Source organism: Simochromis diagramma, unplaced genomic scaffold, assembly GCF_900408965.1.
Source record: "Simochromis diagramma unplaced genomic scaffold, fSimDia1.1 OVJJ01000320.1, whole genome shotgun sequence".
Taxonomy (NCBI): domain Eukaryota; kingdom Metazoa; phylum Chordata; class Actinopteri; order Cichliformes; family Cichlidae; genus Simochromis; species Simochromis diagramma.
In genome coordinates, this window is record NW_024386773.1 from 4,133,547 (window position 1) to 4,157,907 (window position 24,361).

Here is a 24,361-nt window from a genome sequence, read left to right on the forward strand (position 1 = left end):
AAATGCCACTGTGCTGCCCCTTCATAGACATCCTTCTAAAATAAAATAAAAAAAAGTTATTTCAAAAAAAGTCAGGACCCGTCTGATGATTTTATCAGTGAATATCAAATGCTTGCTGTTCAGATTTGATTGAGGGCTAATGTGGTTGAGGGCACTAATGGTGCATTTTATTTATGGAAATGATAAGAAATGAATGGAAACTGGGACCAAAAACAAATCAGATTCCATAATTACATGATAGGAAGAACCACCATAACTTCTTTAAACAGCTGGGGTTTATTTAAACAAGACTCACAGTGTCTAAAGAATGAGTTAAAACACTCTATGGTCGCTTTACCCAAATTTGTAGTGTAATGTTTAGTGCGGTTCTTGAAATGTCTAACGTACGTTATAAATTCAGACTTCTCATTATAAATTCCTTGTGCAGTGCTTGCTCATATTCCTCACCTTGATCACTGAGTGGCAGTTAGAGTTTACTTGCATCTTCCAGTCACATAATATGCAGCACTCTTTAGAGCACTTTTCTCAATCCTTGCAAAAAATGTCACAACATAATATATTACTCATGAGCAGTGTCCCTAACTTTCAGCCCTATGTATGAGACATTAAACATTGATTACAATGCTGACAAAACACATACTTATATTTAGTAGTTTACTGGGACATTACTAATATTAACGTTATTATTATTATTATTATTATTATTATTGTTATTATTATTATTATTATTATTATTATTATTATTGTTGTTGTTGTTGTTTTTGTTGGTGTTTTTTTTTTAGCATTACCATATATAAATGGATATCAAGACTACCCACCTATACTACCTCATAAACAAGATTATGAATTAGAATAAAAGAGATAACATATTAAAAGAATTTCTTCTTTTTTTTTTTATTAATAAAAGGTAAGACTTTTCTAAACTGTATGGTTTCAGTTTTTTTGTCATTCCACTACTTTTTAGGGATTCCTGCATTGATTTTTAGCTCATAAAAAATCAAAATGTTCCAGCCTGACACTAAGCTGATATACCCACTGGAAAAGCACCTTGTGCATTGTCTTCTTTCAGTTCTTATATAGGTTGCATGTAAAGATCATGAATTTGTGAATGTAACAGGCAATGATAAGTTTGCTAACTTATTCATGAAGACTGACACTGAGAGCAAGGCTTAACTTTCACAAAAGCTGCAAAAAGCCTCAAAATGTTGCAACTTTTACAACAAAAAAATAAATAGATGCTAAAAAACAAAAAACAAAAAATAAAATAATAAATTATGGATTCCAATCCATTCGAGGAAGTTAAAAGTAAATCAGACAGCACAAGTTTCTTGTCAATGACAGTATGTGCAGATGTGAAAGCTCTAACAGAACACATGATGTTCCTCATGCTCCAAATAGCATCAAGCAGAAAGACAGTTAGAAGGAGAGGGGGATTTTTTTTTTCTCCTCGCAGCAATGGCAGAAAACTCTTGAATGCTGTTCTTCCCCCGCGGTAGATCAAAGTTGGAACAGAAAAGAGACAGTTCCCTTTTCTTATGCTATGCTGCTGATCTCTCTCTGACTCTGTACATTTGGATGGCTTCCTGTGCTTGTGTTGTGTGTTGTGCATTAAAACTATGCAAGTCAATGTCAGTTGTAAGTGAATCTAGCTGTCATGTTTTTAATAGTCAGCTAAATTTAAAGGTGGACAGGGTGGCATGTGCTGTAGGCCTTGGCTCTAAAAACTTGTGGGCATGTGTGTGTAACTGTAGCTTATATGTACTTCTGGAAGAGGAAGATAGAGATTGAACTGGAGGGTTTAGGAGGATATAATAAGATACTGCTGATGCAGAATTTCATTCTACCTTGCCCCTTTGTCCTCTAAACAACTTGCTCTCCTTCAGGTTTAAAGGGAAATATTTATACTTCTGTAGTGCACATTCCATAGCAGCACTGTGTCTAAATGCTGTCTGTGCACTGCTTGGCATATCAAGAACCTTAATCTAATGACAACCTAAAACGTCATTTTGAAATAGCATTACAACCTTATTTTTGACATGTAAGCAAATACATAAATAGATATTTAGAATGGTATTTCTGCTTTATGTTCATGTCAAAATCCTACAGTTCCTTAAATGATTTTTCTTGTCCAATCTTTTCAGTTGTCATGAAGCTCAAACCTAGGATGGAGAATTCACGACTAACAGGTTGTGAACAAGCCCAGATACATTGAGGATAGGAATTTAACATGAAAAGATCTACAAAAAGTTTAAGATCACTTACTGAAAGGATGCTATAGAAATACACTAGAAGTAGCTAAACAGCACCAGGATGACTGACAAACAGGCAAGGTACTAATTCCAATATCAAATAGCACTTTAAACTAATAGCAGAGGAACTGTGTTAAATGCTGGTTTCATTTCAGGGTTTGTTTGTTTTTTTCATGTACAATGTTGTTCCTTTCACATTTTAAATCATCCAACATTTTTCCTGTAAATGACCTTTTACATAGATTGTCATTACCAGAGGGTGCAGGTCCTCTTGTGGTCTGGCTAGAAATAATGTACATTCTGAAATTATAAAATAATGAAATATAGGATTTTAGTGTTTAATTTTATGATATTTTCAGTGGATAACTGGTCTACATGGGAATCAGGCCACTTTAGCCCCAAGGTCTGTTTCTTTAGTAGCCTACAATGGAAATCAATACAGACTGTATCTTTGGTTGAAATCTTCCCTTTATTTAATAATATTATTCTTAATTCCGCACAGAGATTACATTAAACTGGCCTCTCCAGTCTGACGCACAGGTCATTGGTTAGTGATGCTTGGAATGTTTTTCCCAATTCTGTCATGGGTGTCTACGTTATATATATGTATAAAAAAAGCACCTCTTTTGTTCCCTATTTCTCTTTTCTTGTGAGCTGCCCTGTTCGGATCAGCCTTCTCAAGTAACTATCCTGGCAAGTGGCCTTTTCTGTAGTCAGCTAGAAGTTATGGAGAGGGTTTAAAAGAAGCAGAAACAACATTCACTGGTATTATATAGAGTCATTTTGGAATTCCAATGCTACTTTAATTTCTTGAAGATGAGAATTATATGCATTACTAGGTAATAGTAGGTAATGCAGTAACACTGAATATTGGGATTTTTGGTAAACCTAAATAACTATAGGTCTACTCCCAGAACGTCCACAAAAACTGGGCCAACATATTTCATTCATTTGGAATATAATAGACGTGAATCAGACTTTAAATAGGAAAAATACTTAAACTGTGACTAGTTAACTCTAACAAATCAAAAAGAACCAATTTCAGGCCATTTCCTATGTTAATTTTCCAGAAAGCGATGCTTTTAGGAACACCACATATAACTGAAGCTAACTGATAGTGGCCTAATTACATTATTTTAATCTATGTATTCATACACAAACATAGATTAAAAATAGTACATTAATTATGTTATCATTATTACATTATCACATAATGTTCACTTTTTCTTTTGGTTGCTCCATTTAGAGGTCAGCACACTGAATCACCTGCATCCATCTTGCCCCATCATAGTCACACCGCTCCTCGGTATAACCTTCTTCACTACACCCACTCAAAACATCTTTAACTTTGTCTCCAAACCATGCAAACTATACTAATTTCTAATCTTGTCCTTCCAGTCACTCCCAGTGAAAAACTCAGCATCTTCCACCATGCCACTTCCAGTTCTGCCTCCTTTTTTAACCAGCACCACTATTTCCAAGCCATACATAAACAGGTCTTACTTTTATCTTGAAATCGCAATGTTCATACTTTTCATAAAACACATGGTTTCATGATCAGTTTTAAAATTAAAGCAAAACAAAGCAGCAGAAAGAAGCGGAAAAAATTACACATGGATATCCAGTCAGTGATATAAGGTTAGAAAGATCTGGGGGAAGAGAGAGGAAGGAATTAAATATCCATCCACACACGGCTGTAGTATCAGTGACTGAAACAGAAAGAGAGATTGAGGGCAAAGTATATGAAACAGGAAACAAGTGATGAAAGAAAACCAAAGGAATGAGAAAAAGGAGTGCTGAGGGTAGAGAGATGGGAGAGAGAAAAGAAAATAGAGATTTAACACCTAAGTTTAGCTGCTAAATGTATCTTGTGAGTTCAGCCAAAGACATGGCAGTCACAATATCTGATATCATGGGTGGAATAACGCAGGTATTCTTTTATTTAAAATATTGCTTCCAGTAGTATATGTTTATGGCTGGCAGTGAATAAATAAAAGAAAAAGGGAAAGAAAAAAGAAAGAAACTAAGAAAAAGATGACACACACACATTATCAAAATAAACCCACCAAAAAAACAAAGTTAAAAACACATTCTAAGACCGTCAGCAATTATAGTATAAATTGCTCCAAAGTACACGTCCAATAGGCCGCCACATTATTCCTAAACTCACACATTCCTAAACTGTGCATACTCCACCTTCAGATGGGCAGGACACCCCACTCTCAGCTTATTCTTCCTGGTTAGCCAGCTGGGCAACTTAGATTGAGCAAAAAGAAAACTAACCAAGACTGCAAATGTCTTCCTTCTATAAACTGGTCCAAAAAAAAAAAGATATCAAAAGAAAAAAACCTCTCCAAACTTACCACAGAGAAACTGAAGTTCTAAAACAGTCTTCTGTCTGGAACATTACAACCTGAATCTGGATAAGTTCTAGAAAACAGAAAATGGACCAAAAAGCCAACCAAACCGTGCTTGCTCATAGGGACTCGTTTAATTGATGGGCTTTTCTCTGTATTCCTTACAATATAAAATGTATTTAGGTGACTGCTGTTGTGATTTGGTGCTATATAAATAAAACTGAATTGAATTAATGTTATTATTCATTCCTCTGTTTCTAGTGCTCAGTGTTTTCATGTTTGCATCGCTCAGTCTTGTCTTTTTGTTAGTGCCTGTGTTCGTCTTTGTTCCCCTGTCTCTGTCAACTTGTTAACTGCTCTTTGGTGATTGTCTGTTATTTCTTATTTTACCTTTGCTAGTCTACTCATCTGTATTGCTCTGGTTCCTTCACGTGATTTGTGATTCTGTGCACTGCCCTCATTATAGTCTTGCCTTTTCCTTTGTCTAAGTGTCTGTTTTGCTTGTTATTGCTACCATGTGTTCCATTTTTTTGTGGTAATTTTGGATTCTTTTGTTTGTTTGATTGTTTGTTTTCAGGCAATAAAAACTCCTTTTTTTAAATTCAATTTGGGTAGAGTATTTAATAGAATTGTATTAACATGTTTTAAAATACTAGAAACCAACATTTGGACATAAGACAATTTAAATCATTTAGTATATCACATAAAAAATGACAGCATTATGTCTATAATTTTAAAGTTTAAAGTTTAAATAAGATGACATGTCCCAATAAGTCCAGCAGCTATTAGTCACATCAGATAACAGGTTGATGTTAAATTATTTATTTTTCAGGGATAACCATTTTGGATGCACCTTTATCATCACTGTCACATCACTTGGTAAGCACTCTCACGTTAAACTGTGCTGTTTTCTCTCTGGTGAGATGATATGATAACACTGCTATCAGTCTTGCTGTAGCCGAAGAGATAAGTAAGATGGTATGATGAGCCTTGTTGATCCCTTAGGCAAAAGTGGGTCACTTCAGCTGCAAATATAGCCCCTCAAAATAAATGCAATGACATGTTTAAGAATGCTGCACCCTGGATTCTTTTTAATGATAATTTGCATTGATTTTTAGAGATTTTTTTTTCACTTCTACACTGTAAATCCAACTTAAAAAACTTACCGATTATAGCACTAACAATGTAGACAAGCCATTTTAGGTCTCTAGTGGCGAGTGCCAATTCTTGCTGAGTCTTCTGATGTAGACAGCAATATCAGAATAGCAGATAATCGATATCCAGTTGAAGACTTATTGTTCTGGCTGTTAGGATGTCTATAAATGAAGGTAAGAGTAAAAAAGTTAACAAAAACCGTGACTGATGTCAGACAATAAGTGGCTGAATTTGTCAATAATTAATTAAATAGGGAAATAGGGGGAAAAAGTAACTTTCTGGCACAACTTCACCTACTTGCACGGTGCATGGAGAAGAGCATTGGTCTGAAAAAACAAACAAACACATTTTCCCAGGGCTATATGGAGTCCTGTGAGAGCGGGAGAGGGTGTAGGATCACCTTTAGCAACAATAACCTGAAGCAATAAGTTGCTGTACAACTTTATTAGTCTCTGTTGTGGAGAAATCTTACCTCAGTTTACTGAGGATTGAGGACATACATTTATGTAGCTCTTAAGGTCTGCTACAGCCTTTCAATTGGGTTGAGATCTGGTCCAGATCTTGGACTGATTTTCCTTTTAGCCAATCAGTTGTAGATTTGCTGTGTACTTTAGATCCTGTTGCCTTGCTGAACATGTTACCAGTTTCAGCCAAGCTTTAGATGCCAGACATATGGGCTCAGATTTGAATCATTGTTATACAGAGGAGTCCATGCTCAGGTCAATGACTCCAAAGTCTAAATGACTGTAAAACAAGTTCAATTCCTCACCCCCACACCACAGTGCTCGACAATTAGCATGAAATATTGATGGTGATGTGCTGTGACTGGTTTTTTTAAACGTGGCACTGTGCACTATTGCCAGAGATCTCCACATCTATCCAAAGGACATTGTTCTAGATGTCTTATGGTTTGTTCAGAAGCCACTTTACAAACATAAGCCATTATATGCTGTCTTTTTAGTGAGAGGAGACTTTCTCTTGGCAGCCCTTCCAAATAAGCCACGCATGTTTTAGTCCTATTAGTCTAATTTTATTGTCATGAACTCTTATCATGCTAACTGAAGCCTTTGGAGTCTGACTTTGGGTTTTTTGCAATTTCTCTGAGCATTGCATGGTCTGACCTAGTGGTAAATATGCCTCAACCTCCATTTCTTTGAAGTGTGTCATTGTTCACCTGAATTCTGAGGAAGCAATACAAAGAAGCAAACAGCGCAAACTTCTGCTTTTATAGACATTGTTGAATTGGCTAATGATCAGTTAATCCAGTGTATTTGACTAGCAGCACTTTTCTGCTACTTACCCTCAGTAAGGGTAAGGGAAAGAGTAAGAGTTAGTTTTCACAGGACTACATAGAGTCCTGTGAAAACTTTCTTTTCACATGTCTGTTATTTCATTAACAAATACCAAAGCTAGCATAATAATTACAACAGAAATTACAATAGTAGCACCATAGAAAAATCAATACATTTCAAAAATATATTTTAGTCCAGCTATTTTAGTTTGTTTATATCAAACAGGTCCTTAAACTGACTGTGAAAGAAATGAGTTCTAAAAGAAATAAAATATGAACAAAGTCATATCAGTCATTTATTTTTAACACCAAAAATACCCCATGTAAGCACTGATAAAACAACATAGAAACATTATAATGCCTTACTGTTGGTTTAAAAAGAGATTTCTGTACTATGTAAAAAATAATTAGGATGTTTAAATATAGACTCCTACAAAAGCCAAATCACATTTTACACATACTTAAAACAGCTCTAGCTTTTTTTTTTTTAAAGTTCTACTTTATAATAAAATGTCATTAGCTGTTGACACCATGTCCTGACTGAGGCATTTCTGAAAAATACAAAATACAGATACAGCTCTGCTATCACTTCAGACATAAATGAAGACAGAAAACTAAAAAGCAGCGATGTTTGTAAGATTACTAAAGTTGGGCTAGCTGGCATATAATGGTGTGCTACGGGGTGGCTAGCTACAGAGCTATGGTTAGGATAATATAAAAACTTGAGCACAGTGAAGCTGGAGGATGAACGCTAACGTTTTTCCCGTCGATAAAAGTTAACATGAGGGTTCCTGATAATTAGAGACAAATGCAATCGCATGACAAAGATGCTGTAAATGGACCAAACTTTAATCAGCAGAACAACTGAGATTATCTATCCACATCCACTATCATTAATATACTGCTGCATGTTATGCATTGCAATCTCTGATTTTTAGCTTCATGTAGCCATTCCAAATGTTTGTTAGCCTCAGAGTGATTCTTTTCTGACCCAATCAAATATCACAAGACAGTAATCACTGACTGTTTTTAGGGGCTTGTTCGGATTAAACAGAGCAAGATACAAAGCATTAAAACACGTTAAAAAGACAACAGCCTTATTAAACGCAGAGTAGTTTGGACCCGGAAGCAGGGTTCATATGTCATCATTGAAAGTAGATTGGAAATGTATTTCTGTTTGACTAAGGTGGTGCAATGTTATCAGTATGATTTTATATAGGAGAAGGTTTTTATGTCAAGTATCATCAACTGCACTATTAGATAAATCCTGTGTTTGCTGTGATCTGTTATTTCTGTACAGGCACATTAGATTATAACCCTTCTCTTTAAAGGCTAACGTAGCCCATTCTTCATGCTATTTAACCTGTTCTTCTTTTGAGATCAGCTTTAACCTCCTAGGACCTGGCGTCCACATAAATGGACATCACATTTTGGGTTATTTAGACCAAAATACTAAATTTTGCTCTACAAGGGCCTGATATCCACTTATGAGGACATTATACTGCTACTGTTCTACCGAAATTTTAAACAAATATCCTCATATGTGGCTCTCATTTTTCTTAGAAACAAAAATCAGGTAAAAGAAAAATCTGGTAATTCTTTGTTTTTACATTCATCGGGTCCCAATATGCCCAAATATCAAAGAGAAATTAAAAATGCATGCCATGGAAGAGTTCGGGTCTTAGGAGGTCAAACAGACTGATTTCCCTCTCCATCTGCATTCCTTTTGATATGCATTCAGTCTTATTTTTTCCCTAGTTAAAAGGCCTTTCAGTCACATGAGTAATTGTAAAAGACCTAGGAATCCAATATCTGATCACAACTTTATCCCCACATTCACCTGCCAGATTCATTATTTTGTAACAGAAATATGATGGTAAGAACGAAAAGGGGCCTTCTAAAGTCACAGTTGTTTGCTGCCAACTTGACTCTTAATGCAGGACAGCATTAATTTATCTAGTAAAATAGCCTAAAAGTGACTTTTTTTTTCTTTGTCAAAAACCTTCACAGTCTAAGTTAAACTGGAATGGATAAAATGCTTTTGTAGTATATATTTTACATTACAAATCCAGCACTTCACAATATAATTAAAATTCACACAGTCACACAAAATTATAGAGAGATTTATTCTACGCACTTAAAGCTTCCCAGTGATGGATGCCTTGAAGGCAATTTTGGCTTCAGAAATCCCAAGGACACTTTGACATGTAACAGCTCTACCTTCTACACATACAAAAAAGTACACCCCACGCTAGAAATCAGCAACAGCTTTCTTAACACTGGTTACACTGATGTGCACTTCCAAACTGTTTTCAAATCCTAATGTACAGTATAAAAATAATGAGTTGATTTATTCATGTATTGGACTGAATTAAGTTGATTTCACAATTTTCTGGCCATTGTAAAAGTATTGTGTTTTCACCAAGCCTAACAAATTTTACCAAAGTACTTTGCTTTCTTTTTTATCCCCAAACAACTTGATCACAGTAGTACTCTAGAGGTAATAACATGCTTTACAAAGAAACAATAAAGCAAGATATGGTTTGTATACTACTTAGTCCAACCAGCTCTGAGATGGCTTTTTGAAAAAAAGAAAAGTATTTGTTGTGTAGAGGGATATAATACTCCACTGTAGTCTGACTTTGGGATTTTGTTAATGCAGGGACATTTTATGCTCCTTCAGTCTCTTTTTAGCAAATTGAAATGCTCACAGAGTCACGCTAAAATGTGTTCTTGTAGTGTGCGAACATGCCTGCGCTCCGAAATGTGCAGGAGGATTATTTTATCTATATATCCAGCAAACCTGATGGTTTGATAGATGATTGGTTTGAGTTCGAGTGGGATATGTCTGCAAGCTAATGGCAATTTCCCACCGCAGTAACACATCTAGTTTGCAGTATATACGTCCACAGCTGCAGGAGTTCGGCGAGAGTTTCACTGTGGAACTGATAATTCCACTGCATCAGGCACAATTATAATATGCAGATTAGAGATGAAAATGTCCTCGCATGAAAATAATACAGAGGCTCAGCAGCTCGGGAGTATATTTAGGTTCCAGAACACACACATGCACGAACCAATTCTGAAAGAGTTTTAGAATAAAAGTAGGTGGGAGGATGGATTACAGTTTCACACTATCTCAATTTAACACATCTGATTCTTTTAAATATCCCAGTAAGATCTAGTTTTAGCAAACTGTTCTGGTTCTGAAACAAAGACTCTGATTATGCTTTATTTACTTTTTTTAAAAGCAAAATCCCACAAAATACATACTAATAGTTGAAGATTCTTAAGGTTAATTTTCATGATCATATCTACAGTATCCAAACTCCCATGTTATGCCTAACTATATATTTATCCATGTGCTTAACCCTAATTAACATAAGTTGGATTATTTTTAATTAAAAACTCTTTCTAAATACTTGACTTCAAATGTATTTGAAAACTGTGTAACAACCTGCATTTTGTTAAAGATCCTTTTTAAATATCAACAACAGCAAGTTTACCTCAAATTTAAAAGGAACAGCTTTGTATCACATTTCTGTCTTTTGCTGCTTTACTCTATAAAGCTGTATAAATCAGTATAATAACTACTCGTTCTGTCACAGTTGATCACACGTCAGGCATATTTACACGTATTTTTCTAATATACCTTCATGATGCTGTTTCTTCTTGGATTAATAGTGTATATATCATTTATTAATGCAATTTGCACTACTCTCTTATTTATCAGTCTTATTTTTGCTTAGTTTTTTTTCTTTTCTTTGTTGTTTTTGTATTACTGTTGTATACATACATTTTCTCCCAGTATAATTCCTGTGGCACTTTAACTTTGTTTATTGTAGACTGTACTATTTTTATTTTGTATATATCCCAAGTATCTATCTATTTGTCTATCTATCTTTGAGTCGCGATATAGACCAGCTTATTGAGCTTATTTGAACAGATTGTGTGTAAAGCTTTAATGGCCCTTTTAACCAATCTTTTTGTTCGCATTATCAGGGTATTTTTTAGTGGTTGGCAACCAGCCAGTGTGGTTTACATGCAGTAATAAACAGCTGGACAATTTTTTGGTTTGCTGGTTCTTCAATCCCTGAGGACGGGTACAACAGGGATTGAAGAACACTCAGTGGGATTGAAAGCACACAAGGGAATTTAAATGCAAAAAAGGGCACATACCAATTTCTCGTTGGAGGATGGAAATTTCTGTTATACATCATTATTATTGGTGAAGCAATCTCTTGATCAGACCCACTTGTTTGCAATTCATACTAGGCATACTAAACATTTCATTGTTCTCCTGTTGCTGTAAGATGTGATGAAAGTATTCAGCAAATGGAGTATGCTGTCTGAAAGAAGAAGAAAACATAATCTACTGCGCTAGAACAGAGGGGGATGTTTGCCTTGATATTCCCGAGTTCTCGCTTGTTTTGAAAGTGACCTTTCTCAGCCTGCAGTGTAATGTTTGGTTCTCTGATGGTCGTTTGATGGCGTTTGAAGTCAGGCTGCTGTAGTATCTGCTGAGTGATTAGACATATTGTTCTGAGAAGGGATATGTGAGGCTCAAGAAGAAAATATGCACACTCATATTTTCCTCTCTCACACATCTTAAACCGCTTTGGCTTTTTCTCTATATTGACTTTTGCCTACCGCACTCATTTTCCCTCTTGTTAATGTTTGTTTACAATCAAAGCAAGAAAAAAACACATCCCAAAATTGCATTAAAAAGAGAACCCTCTGTGAAACTCTCTACAAAGTCTTTGAAGAACATGAGGTAGACAACAAGCTGTAGCATCACCACTAGCCAGCTCAGAGCTAATTAAACAGTAGCGGTAACTCATTAACTGAATGGAGTAGCAGACAACACTGGAAAACAGAGTCACAAAAACAAGACGAAGAGTCCAACATCTCTGGAGCAGAAAAATAACTCAAACATTTCAGCACTTCCTTTCAGTTATAGAGGAACTACTGATCCAACACTATATTAGAAGAAAGGGTTTCCAACCGCGGATAAAGAAACAAGTTTACTGTTCAAATGCAATGCACAGGTCAAACTTGTGAAAGGGAAATTGTTTGCCTTTAAAACATATCCTTTTACTGCTGAAATGGTTTTTGCTTACCATGACTAAATGTAGTATTACAACTAAGTCCAACAAAACAAGAAAACACAGTCAGAAAACGTTCTTTTCTTTTTTGTTAACATGTTGCTATCAGAGTTTTAACCTCTGCATCACTAAAATACACTGTTACAGTCATGATTCAGACGAGTGCAGAAACCAATTAAGGTAATCTGACCATTTTTTTCCTTCTAGTACAGATGCTGCTTTTCATTTTTTACTCAGAAATGAAAACATCTCTCCTTTACCAAACACTTCAGACCAACACACAGATACACACACTGGTGTCTGCAAATCACTATGTTTCACATCAGTGTTGCAATCTGCCAGCCACAGCAGCTGCATCGAGGAAACACTTGATATTATATATATTCTGACATGCCAGCCAGAGAGCTCACAAATATGCTCTGCTGTTATCTAATAAGAAAGGCAGCCAACCCATACCTTGTAAACAAAGCCACTAGTACAGAGAGAAACAATGCAGACATTTCTGTGAAACACACTAGCATTATATCACTCACATCACTCTTCAACAACATCAAACTTTGCGCGTATGTGCACACACACACAAACACATATACACACACAACTTTGAGATGCAGCTTCTCACCGCTAATGCAGAGGCTGAAACGACAGAGTTCATCACACAGGGTATCTGGGCTCTCCAGCTCTCCTGGTCCTCCTGCCCTTCCTCCCCCTCCTTCCCTCCTCTTCTTCCTTGGTGACATCCTCTTCACCATCTTCATCACTCGCTCTACTTTGTCCATCCTGGATAGCCGAGTTTCACCTGTCAGCTCCGGATGCAATCTTCCCTCGTCTCTGTTTTTGCTTCTTTTTTCTTTTAACTTCTTTGTAACTGTTTATCCGGAATGCTTATAAGTTTCAGCACTCTATGTACTAGTTTCTTCTTTCTCCCCTCCCTTGCCTCTCTACAACACTGTTACTCCTTTTGCTTTTCTGAAATAACCTCCTCTTCTTCCACCCTCTTCTACCAACCTCAATTTTTTTTTCTCCCTTTCCAGCGTAGCACCTAATTACCCAGGTTTAGTTTCAGAAACACCTCAGCCATCCTGTTTTCCTTGTCTTCCTTGCCCTTCTCTTCCTTTTTCCTGCTCTTTCTTCCCCCTTGTTCAGCTCACGGAAAATCTGCACGAAACGGCGAGAGAAGTGAGACACTGAGGGAAAAGAGAGTAGAGGGAGAAAGGGAGAGGCTGCACCCCCACCCTGCTTTCTTATACACTCACTCTCCATCTATCTCCACCCCAGCCCACCTCCCTACCGCACCACCCCCACATCCAACCTCCAAAACTCTCAGCTGGTGCTTTGCCTATCTTTTCCCAAAAGGGGGGAAAAAGCAACATGAAAAAGACCCAGCATGGTGCTAGTTTTTTGTCTTTCTGCAGTTTTATGCTTTGTTATGTCTCTCTCTCTCTCTCTCTCTTTCTCTCTCTCTCTCGCTTGCTCTCGCACCCACTTTTTCATTCTGTCAGTAAGCACGTACACAATCACACACACAATCACAGGAATTATTGGTAACTTCTTCAATCAAACGATGTCTCTGCCGCATGATTTCCTTCCTTCTCCTCTCTTATACATTTACCCCATCCTTCCTTTTTTGGTTTATCCCTGTATGGCGTTATCTGTACCTCCATCTTTGATTCTGTCTTTCATATCCTCCTATCCATCCATACCTCCCACTCCACCAGCCTCCTTGACAACACTTTTTCCTCTCATTTCCCTCTCTAAACACCTACATCTAATCTGACCCTCTTAGTGACTCTTACTATTCTTGTCTTTCTCTCTGTCATCACCCAGCCACTTCTTTTTTCCCCCTTCTGTCCCTCCGTCCCTCTGCCTCTTCTCATCTACTCTTTAATCTCTGTTTCGTGTCCTTCCATAATAAGCTCATTATCTCCTCTGGAGAAGAGGTCAAACGCACATACAGTATGCATACTCTGGTACAATTGTTTTATTAGGCAGGAAAACATTGTGGACGCTTCTGCTTAGCTGCTGAATACACAAAATTACTCATGGCCACACACAAAAAAGTATATAACCTATACTATACACATTCAGCCTTGGAGTCACTCACTCACACACACACAGACATATTGCAGAAGTCAGAGAGTGAACTCCACGTAGCTTTAATGAAAACTCACTCCAGGGGTTTTAGACATGCTTTTTGATCACAAGCCCAAGACCATCTGTACATGTGGTTTGATCCTGCAGTAAAGTTTGCACTCTTTGAAAAATGTGACACCTGATGAAATTGATTGTTTCCAGGAAATTAAAAAGTCACTCAGTGAAGATTATTCAGGGTTCTGAATGTCACAAACCAGCTGCTTCTGCAAGAGCACCACTTCAGAGTACACTTTCATCGGTGGAGTTTTACAGTTAATTGAAGAAAATCAATCCGGAGGTTATTGATAGAGTAACTTTAATGGTAGTTTATAAGAAGCCATATTTTTTTCTGTTATCCTATGTCAACTGTAGTCATCTGTTGACCTGCTAGATTAATTCCATAACTTCCTGGGGAATCCCAATCTCATATTTGGAACTAGGGGATTTAATTGTAGACAAGACCTGCGAGAGATAGTGTAAACTCTGTTTATTCTTTTTGGTTTTATTGAAACCCTCTTAAAGGAATATTTTATTTTACAGCCCTTTAAGAGGATTGTACTGTGAAAAGTACCACACACTCTCTATAATAGGATGTTTCTGTGGTGTAAACAGAGTGACAGCGTGTGAACAAACTCATTAGGTAAGGATCATTTGGAAGAATTGAAGATGATTTATTGAGATAGAGAATTCAGTTAAGCTATTTAATGATTATACTCCGATGACCAATCATAGCAGAACAGAATCCCAGCAGTGATATGAATTAGCATGACGATGAAGATGGAGGCTTGGATGGGGATGAGGCCTCAATCTCGCTAAATGCAAGTTTGACAAGGCAACAGTCACGTACCTATGTAAGCAGGTTGGTTTTGGACAGGTCCGCCCGGTGGAGGCGAAAATTGCTGCAATCCTAAACTATCCGACTCCAACCACCAGGCGGGAACTGAAGCGGTTCCTAGGTATGACTGGATATTAACGGTGTTTCTGTAAAAACTTCTCCTTTAACCAGGCCATGTAGGTACCAAAGGTACCCTTTGAATGGTGTGCCAGCATGCGATTGACTCAGCAAAATCAGAAAAGAGATTCTGAAAGGCAGAGCACTCAGATTTAAAGCATGCAAAACCAAGGCTAATTGGGTCAAACAAGGCAGGCAAGAAAATGACTGGAGTAGAGCAATGATCTCAACATTGAGTTTGACAGCATGGGGAAATGGAAGAGCTGTAGACTAGCAGCTGAATACCCAGGAAAGCAGCTGAGTGATTACAACTCTTACTTATTGATCTTAGACATGAGCCTCATAATTAAGGGTAGATACCTAAAATGCTAAGCACTATTGACCTATTGTCATATACAGTGTTACAGCTGTGTCAGAGAGGATGATATATGATGAGCTTTGAGACAAGACTTGGATGTGACTAAGCCTTTAACCCTTGTCTAAGTGCTGAGTTTATTATTTCAAGTCTCAGAATAGACCATTTACTGCTGTCCATACAGCAACTAGTTCTCATCACCAGTGATGATCTAGTCAACATTTTGCCCATATCACAGTAACGTTATAGAAACAGGTGGTAAAGAGGATAACAATCCCCAGTGTGATCTATGAAAATACATACACATTTTGATAAACAATGTTGCATTATTTCGATTAAATTTATATTCAGATTATCTCATTATTGTCACGATCCTGGGTCTTATGACCCAGTGTTTTGAGTTTAGTTTATTTGGATGTTTATATGATTAAGCTCATGAGTTTTTCTAGTTCTTTGTTATTAGATTCCCCTTGTGTCTTCCAACCCCTGTTAAGTCTCCCTTGCCCTTCATGTGTTTCATGTCTGTTATGTTAAGTTCATGTAGTCATGCCTGCGTTTCATTATGTTTCCTATTTTATTTTCTAAGAGGTTCTGTGTTTTGTTTTACTCTTTCCCTGTGGCGTTGTTATGTCCACGTTGTGTCTACTGTGCCTTTCTGTCCCATGTTTCAGGTCCCTATGTTCTGTCTTCTCAGTTGCTGTTAAGTTTGCATGTCTAGAGTTCAGTCAGTGTGTTTCCTGTTTTACTTTGAAGGTCCGTGTCTCATGTCAGCGTTTCTAGTTTTGCTTCCCTTGTCTCGTCCAGCCTGATTACTCCCAGCTGTGCTCTCCTTCTGTGTCTCATTCCCTCGTTATCCCTCTGTGTATTTAAGCCCTGTGTTTCTCTTTGTCAGTGTTGTAGTCTCCCTCATGGCTGTGTTGCCCTGTGTGTTAGTTATCTATGTCTTAGTTTAGTTTAGTTTAGTTTAGTTTAGTTTAGTTTAGTTTAGTTTAGTTTAGTTTAGTTTAGTTTAGTTTAGTTTAGTTTAGTTTAGTTTAGTTTAGTTTAGTTTAGTTTTCCATGCCATTCTGCAATAAAGCAGCTTTTTGAGTTTAATTTTGTTGTCATGAGTTTTGCGTTTGGGTCCTTCTCCTGCAGCCGAAACATGACAATTATGTGACATGTAATCTGAATAGGATAGATGGAAACATTAAATCGCTGAATGTTGAGAATAAATTTACTGTATGGTTAGTCTTAGCTATGGTTCATTTTATTGACTTCAGCTGGTATCAGTCAGCTCTTCCTTGAAGTCCAGTCTCTTATCAAAAAAACAGCTTTAATATGTTTTAAGTTCTTAAAATAAACTGAAGGAAAGCTGAAGTCCAGCAGAGTCTGAAAAAGGAGGTCATTTGCAGACTGGCAGCCATTCTGTGCAGTGAAAGGACTGACTTCAGAGCTCACATTAACAACTTTTAAAGTATTATAGACTCTACAGGAGACAGGAATAGCCTCAATTCAGTATTTGGCTTTCTCACCAGGTTCCAGGACCTAAAAGGTGATTCATTTTGACTACTGCAGTACATTAGCAGAAAATTAAGGTGGAAATGAAGCACTTTGGATGTCAGTGGGGCATTTCATGTGTTATTCATCGTTTTGTTTCTTCTTTCTGAGAATAATATGTTTCATTGGCAGTAAACATTAAATGTGAAACAGTACTGCACAATGCATTTAAAATCATTTTAAATATCATTCAGTTGCCTACAGTTTTAATCAATTATATCAACAGTAGCTGTGCATTACTTGTTTGTTTATTTTTTTTAACACAACTGACCATATTGACCATACCTGTCCACTGAACTCCAGACATTTTTTTCCAGCTTTGTGTTGAGCACTTTCCTTCATAAGTAACCCGCTGAATGATTTCATTCACTTAAACTTCAAAAACCAATGTAAGATCTACAGATATATTGTAGAATGCAGATAGCTAAATCCCCAAAGTGCAGAAAATCTCAGAACCACAGCAGCAGCACAGACCAGCTGATGTCTTAGCTGATCCATAAAGAAAACAAGACCATCAGAGCTCATAGTACAAAACCATTTTTGGAGGGATTTTGAGGTGAGTCATTTTTCCAGGCTGCAACACCATGCTGGATCATAGGGTTCCACCACCTGCCAAATCCCACTGATTTTAATGAGTCAAATCAAGCTGTTTGTCACTGGAAAATATTAACATACAGTTTAACCTCAGGTACAGCATCTTCATTGGATTGCAGTAGGTTCATTTCATACAAAGATTCTTAAGTTCCACACCCATCCAAATTATTTTAGATTAGTAAATTAAAAAAATTCTCTCTGCACTTTAAATAAAGGGCTAATGAATAAAAAATAATAATTATGATTTAACTGATTTTTCATGCAGAAACTTATCAAAGTCTGTGACCTTTAAAACGACACACCGTATGAAACATTAACTAAATTGACAGAACAATGCAGGTATAATGGATTTTCCTGCTCATCTCTTTCAGTTGGTCCTCACAAGAGGAGAGGACCACAAAAAGACATCCTCAGCGCTCACATACAAACACTCACGGGCTATACAAACTTTCTCTTGTGAATTTGCTGAGAGTGGTTTAAAGGGATGCTTTTCTTGTGCTAGGAGAGTGTTTGAAGTTTCATAACAAAGCATATACAGTTTGTGAGTATGTGTGTGTACGAGAGGTTGTGTGGTTGTGTGGGTGTGGTAATGTACCGTCATCGGTACTCCACATGAACTGGTTATGAAACTATCTCATCATGTGGGGGTGTGAATTAATCACTTCAGCTTGCAGTGACTTACACTTTGCACATACATACATATACATGGTCACACAGCCCATAATGTACACTTTATCTACACAATGTACACAAATACCTAATGGTGTACAGATACTAAAATAACCAGTGTAGTTCTATGATCACATTCATGAATAAAAGTAATGATACATACACTAATAAAAAAAAAAGAAAGAAAGGAAAGAAAGCAACACAAAATGTGATACACAAAAAAATAAAGAGAAAATATGATTTCAGGCTCACCAAAAATTCAGCCAAATCCCTGGAGATGATGTTTGATGGTTACACAGTGTTCAGACACATCTCTTTGACTCATCTCTGAAAAAGTCAGCTCACATTTTGAGGATAATGTAAAGCTTTTGTTCTAACTAGTGCAGTCACTTTTTTATGTATTAGGAATTCATAGCATCTGTAACTTAAAAAACTTGAAAAAAAAATATTCACAAGTGTAATGATTTCTGATGGGACACCTGATTAACTGTGATTCTGAACATTTCATATTTTCGATTGCATATTCACTTTGCATTTGGTGCAGAGCACTTGGGTGTGACACCCAGGGAACAAGTCATCAAAACAGCCTTGTGTCATGTTGGCAAACCAGAAAAAAGCTCATGACCCATTTTCTAGTTCAACTCTGCTCTAAATGCACTAAAACTTTTTCAGTCTTTTCCTTGGATGGTGGATTGACTGACTGGATGATTAAACACTGACAGGCTATTTTGGCCAGGTGAGAACAATGCCAATTGGTCTTGCCTACTTGTCTCACAACATAGGGACACTCAAAAAATGCAAGAGTCAGTCCTCCAAGAGTTGAATTAGGTCAGAAAAAGTAACTTCAAACAATTGTAGCAACTCAGATATCTCATATGCAAGCATTTGGGGGTATAAAGAGATAAATTAGGACAACTAATAGCCAGCAGTTTCTTCATGTTTAAGCAGCTAAGCAGAAGTAACTGAGGCACAGTTCAAATGAAGTGAAATTAAAAAGGATTCCACACTCATAAATATGCTGAGGAGTAAATTTTAGTTAATCCAGAGAAATATAACAAAACCAGTCATCAAAATGTTACAAAGTATTTTCAGTACCAATGGAGCAAACAACTTCCCCACTAATACCATAATATATAAGATAGCTTAAATATCTATTAAGTTACAGTAAGTTTAGTGTAATGCTTATTCCTTAACACACTTTTCTAATTCAAGTAACCACAATAGTGAGTGTGATGTAATTGTTCTTTTTTTGATGTCTTTGTCTCTGAGACAGAGAGATGAGATAAGGAGTCACCAACTGCACTATGACTGCCGTGAATGTTTTCAGCTTTGGCTGAGAACCAGTGAGAATTAAGTAATTGACGCTGGGGATATGGCCTCCATGTGGGGCTGATATATGTTGATGTGTTTTTTTCCGTGAATGTTTCCTGGCTGCCTACTGAGCTGATGTGTAAAATGGACAAAGAAGCCAATCATAAACCTCTCCTTAAATTCTCTCAAGCGGACTGTCAACAGTAGCTTAATCAGATATTGTCGTGTTGGTGTTGTTCCTGGATCAATAAAACTAATGTTGGTCCAGAATCAACACTGCAAGTGACCAATGACATTGTAGAGATGGCATAGTTTTGTAAGGTGGAAACACACCACACTTGAAACCGTAACTCTAACGCTGATTCCCCTTTTTTGCTACTTTTTTCTTGAATGGACATCAGCGGGGTTTTCCCGACTCACAAAGTTATGACATCGTAACAATGTGACTGGTCAGATGCAATGTTGGTCCTGGACAAACATTAATACGTTGATCCAGGAACATCACCAACATGAGGATATCAGATAGCATGTCAACAGTATATGGGTGTAAATAATACTGATGGCTATTTGACAATCCCTGAGTGGTAGCCTTCTGAAACGCCTTTAAAACAAAGAAAAATAAATTAAATCAATACATCCGTAAGCAGGGCAGGAATCCATTGTCACAGAAGGAGCAGGTGTGGAGGCAGTGACACAGACATGTTACACCCAAAATCAATGATGTTGTTACAAATAGTGTGGCCCATTGGTCCATAACTAATCTACCCTTTATGTCAGTGCCAGAGGCAAGGGCATGCTAGTATAAGACAATGTGGATTCAGACATTTGAATTTTAGAGGAACAGCTGGAGCATATGTGGGTAGAGCTGATGTATGCCCTTTGGGTTGTGATGTGATTTGGGCTGTAATGATTGATTCTTCCCTTCAGGAGGGGAAAGAAGAGCAGAAGACATTTATGTAGAGGGAAGAAGTGTAACCAAATTCCAGTGGAGTAAGCTCCTAAGACTGAGGTATATCTGAGGATAACACCTTTTTGGGTCTTAGTCTCTCCAAGTGGCACAGGCTACTTAAGAGGGGGAGAATAAGATTTGCCAAGTGTGTATATTTACTAGTCATTATTTGTTTCTGGGGTTGTGCTGAGGCTGGAGATGTTTTTGAAAATAGCGAATTCAGCAGGGTTTGACTGAAGAGTGGGTTCGATGACAGAGAGAATGGGGGCCTGAGCTGTTAGTTGTGGCCGTACATTGCTGGAAGCTGCCATGAAAGATGGAGAAAAAGGGTTTGAGTTAGTGGCATTTACAACTCAGTGCAACCCGGTGCTGCCGATAGGAGCAGGAGGAGAAATGCTGTGAGCTGGAGGGCCCAGCAGCAACTGAAGCTTGCTGAAGAAAAAAAGTAAAACAATGAGAAGGAATACTGAGAGATCCTGGAAGCATCTGGTAGTTGGTGTTTAAAATGTGTGAAAGCTGGAATGAGGAAAGGTAGTGCACATCCTGCTGCCAGGAATGTTAGAGGAAGAACGCCGATAAAGGGGGACAGAGGACAGAGAACGTGACACCCCATGCCAGGAAAATTTGAAGCAGAAAAATGAAAGGGGGAATAGAGAGCAGAGAAGCTGGGATGGTAGTGCCAGGGATGTTTGACAAAAAGAGCTGGAAAAGGATGAATGAAATGAATATATATACATACATATATAGAGAGAGAGGTAGTTAGGTAATATTATTATGTAAAACATCTTCAGCTGTTTCCTTTCTTAAAAAGACATCACTACATAAGTGCCAACAAAACGCTTACTTTTGTCTCATTAAGGTTCATTGTATCCAAATTACTGTCTCTTGTCTATCAGTCTCTCCCACTCCTTTCCATGACTTGTGTTTTCCTGCCACATTGTCAAACAATATTGTGAGCCTAACAAGTAAGATCGAGCGAAGGTGCTTAATTATAATCTACTTCAAATGGATTTAAAAGATGGAGCGACAGGCTAACATGTTTCTTGACACCTTGGACAAATGTGCATGACATTTCCCGAGGCAGATTTATGCATGATACAAAAAGGAAAGTCTGTGGAACTAATTAATGTCAAACATCTTATTTTCTGTGATTATTTTGACATTGGCTTTGTGAATAGAACTGTTAGCTTGAGTTCTTTCTAGTTCTTTCTTTGTCAAACAGTACTTGGATGGTGGCATAAATTTACAAAGCTGGGCAGACTTTGTTTGTCCCAAGTGAAGGAAACCAGTGTTGTTGCCTGACCTTTCTTCAATGTACTGCAAGTTTGTGGAATAAAATTGTGGAGATTTAGACTTAAATATTCTTTTAATTTTTTATATATTTTTTAAGATTGAAAGTGTTAGTTCAATTTTATTAATAATCTCAGTTGGTCAAAATTTCCTTAGTGATGAACTTAATATATCTATGTATATGTATTTGTCATGGAAACTTTCTGATCCACTGTGACACTTGTGCATTTTCTCTGAGCAATATATTTTGCCTTTGTCTCAGTTGTCTTTGGTAAGAAAGGAAGTCATTGGTTGAATACGCCATAAATTGTTTTATAGCCAATCTCCAGTATAGACTGAAGTAAAACTTCTGAGACTCTTGACAAATACATAGAGTTGTAATTCTACACGTGTCTCTTTTATAGCATTTGCAGCACTGATAAGTCAAGTCAGAGCTGAGGTGACTTGTGCAAGAGTCTACCTCTGCACTGCATCACGATTAGTCACAGATACACATGACCACACATTTCACTACAGGTATTTTTTCACAAAGAGAGGAACTGAGTCAAAGAGAGAGATGGTGGGAATTTAAAATGAGTTGGAAGAGGAATACGAAAGTAAAGAAGGTAGAACGAGGGAGGGAAAAACAGGGAAGGAGAACAAATTATCGAGAACTGCAGTGCAAACACTTTCTCTCCATTGCACATTTAAGTCTTCTGGGTTTGCATACACAAACACATACAGCATGGGGAATATTTCCTCGGAAATTTTTTGAAGATCTTCTGGCTCCAAGAAAATGAACATACTCACAAACACAAGCACACACACACACACACAAGCACACACACACACACACAAGTTCACACACACACAGACTGTAAAACATTGTGAACGTACAAACAAGGCCATGTTCCAGAAATGTCTGTTTGCTCCTGTTTTCAGTTTGACTGACAAACCTCTTTTTTAGGGATTCGATTTTTTAAAAAAAGAAGAAGATGGAAAACAGATTTTAAGAAACAATGTTGAAAAATAGATGATGAGGAGAAGGTCGCGGTAATACATTTTCGTATACAGTTTTAATATGGCATGCAGAGACCCATTGGTACAGTATTGAAGCAATATGAAAAAGCTGTACAAACATGTCTGAAGGAGACCATATCCTGCTATGTGCTTCATGAGCAAAGTTCTAGTGTGTTGCGACAGAGAACAAGCATGCACCTTAACAAGACTTGATCATCCTAATCTAATTTCATGTTAAAGTCTGTCAATCTAGTTTCTGTTAAAGTTTTTAATTTTCATTTTGTAGCCTTACCCAAACTAATAAAGTTTGCAACTTTGAAAAATAACCTAACATTCTTATCATCTTCTTAATGAGACCTTAGTAGTCATAGTTATTGCCACACTTTTATAGCAATTTCAAACATGTATAGCTATATTATTGATTGATTTTACTGAGGTTGTTTCATTGGTTGTTTTGTCAAGATATTATCCAGCTATCAGTTGCCACATTGTGGTATCTTTTCATAACTAAACCAGCTTCTTACTCGGTCTAATAAAAAAGACCTGATTGTCATTCCCATTAAACCAACCGTACCAGTAAAGTCACTGTCCTACTGCAACATTGCTCCATTAAAATGCAAACCAGACGGTATCACAAGAATGGAGTGCTCCTTCTCCTTCACTTGCTCAAAGTAGCATTTTAAAGTGTTTCAAGAGTCATGCACTACCCACTTAGACCTTGAGTTCAGACCTTCACTCTAGCTATAATTTGATGCTGAGAGTCCCTCTTTGCTTAGAATACCAATTTGACTTCTGACATTTTCACATTCTTCAGATGTCATGTTTCTAACTTTGAAAGTGCTGCTTAGAAAACAATGTTCTACTGGAAACTTCAGCCACAGTCATATTTATAACTAGTGAATCATGGCAGCAGGTTGCTTTACTTGAACAAGTCTCCAAAGCCAGAGTTCTCAAAGAACAACTTTCAGACTGTCATTGGCCTGGAGGTTATATTTTCTGCTGCCTCAAAGTAAAGAAAAGAATGCACTATTGAATGCACAATTTATGTCACACTATGTTATTGTGTGAGACCAAGGGAACGTTTCCATTAAATTTTTGCCCTTCTTTTCACATCACAAAAAACTTTTTAAACATTAATAAATACAGCCGGTGTAAAGAGAACTACTTCCTCCCAATTATGGACCAGTACAAAAATGAAAATTGCCACCCGGAAATGGATATTCTCTGAATAGACACATAAAAAAAATATTAAAATGTGTCTGATGTGTGTATTATATGTGTGAGGCCCTCACTGATCTGCTGGCTCTGTAAACTGGCACTCAGTCATCAAAACTTTGAGAACACTTGTAAAGTGTAGATCAAAGCCACCTATTACATTTCATCTGATCAATAATAGGGCTTCCTTCTAATATT

The 24,361-nt window shown here is 37.1% G+C and overlaps 1 protein-coding gene across 3 annotated transcripts in view; it reads right to left on the minus strand.

Annotated features, from left to right (window-relative positions):
• LOC120716527 (glutamate receptor-interacting protein 2-like) overlaps positions 1-24,361 on the minus strand; it is a 259,433-nt gene that overhangs the window by 147,579 nt on the left and 87,493 nt on the right. For 2 of the 3 annotated variants that reach the window (XM_040004053.1, XM_040004044.1), the window contains exon 1: positions 12,780-13,412. The exons of the other annotated variant lie outside the window; for it this stretch is intronic. In XM_040004053.1, the coding sequence (XP_039859987.1) occupies positions 12,780-12,936 (157 nt within the window). In that variant the 5' untranslated portion in view covers positions 12,937-13,412. Of the gene's footprint in view, positions 1-12,779; positions 13,413-24,361 lie in introns of those variants that run through there. 3 annotated transcript variants of the gene reach the window in all.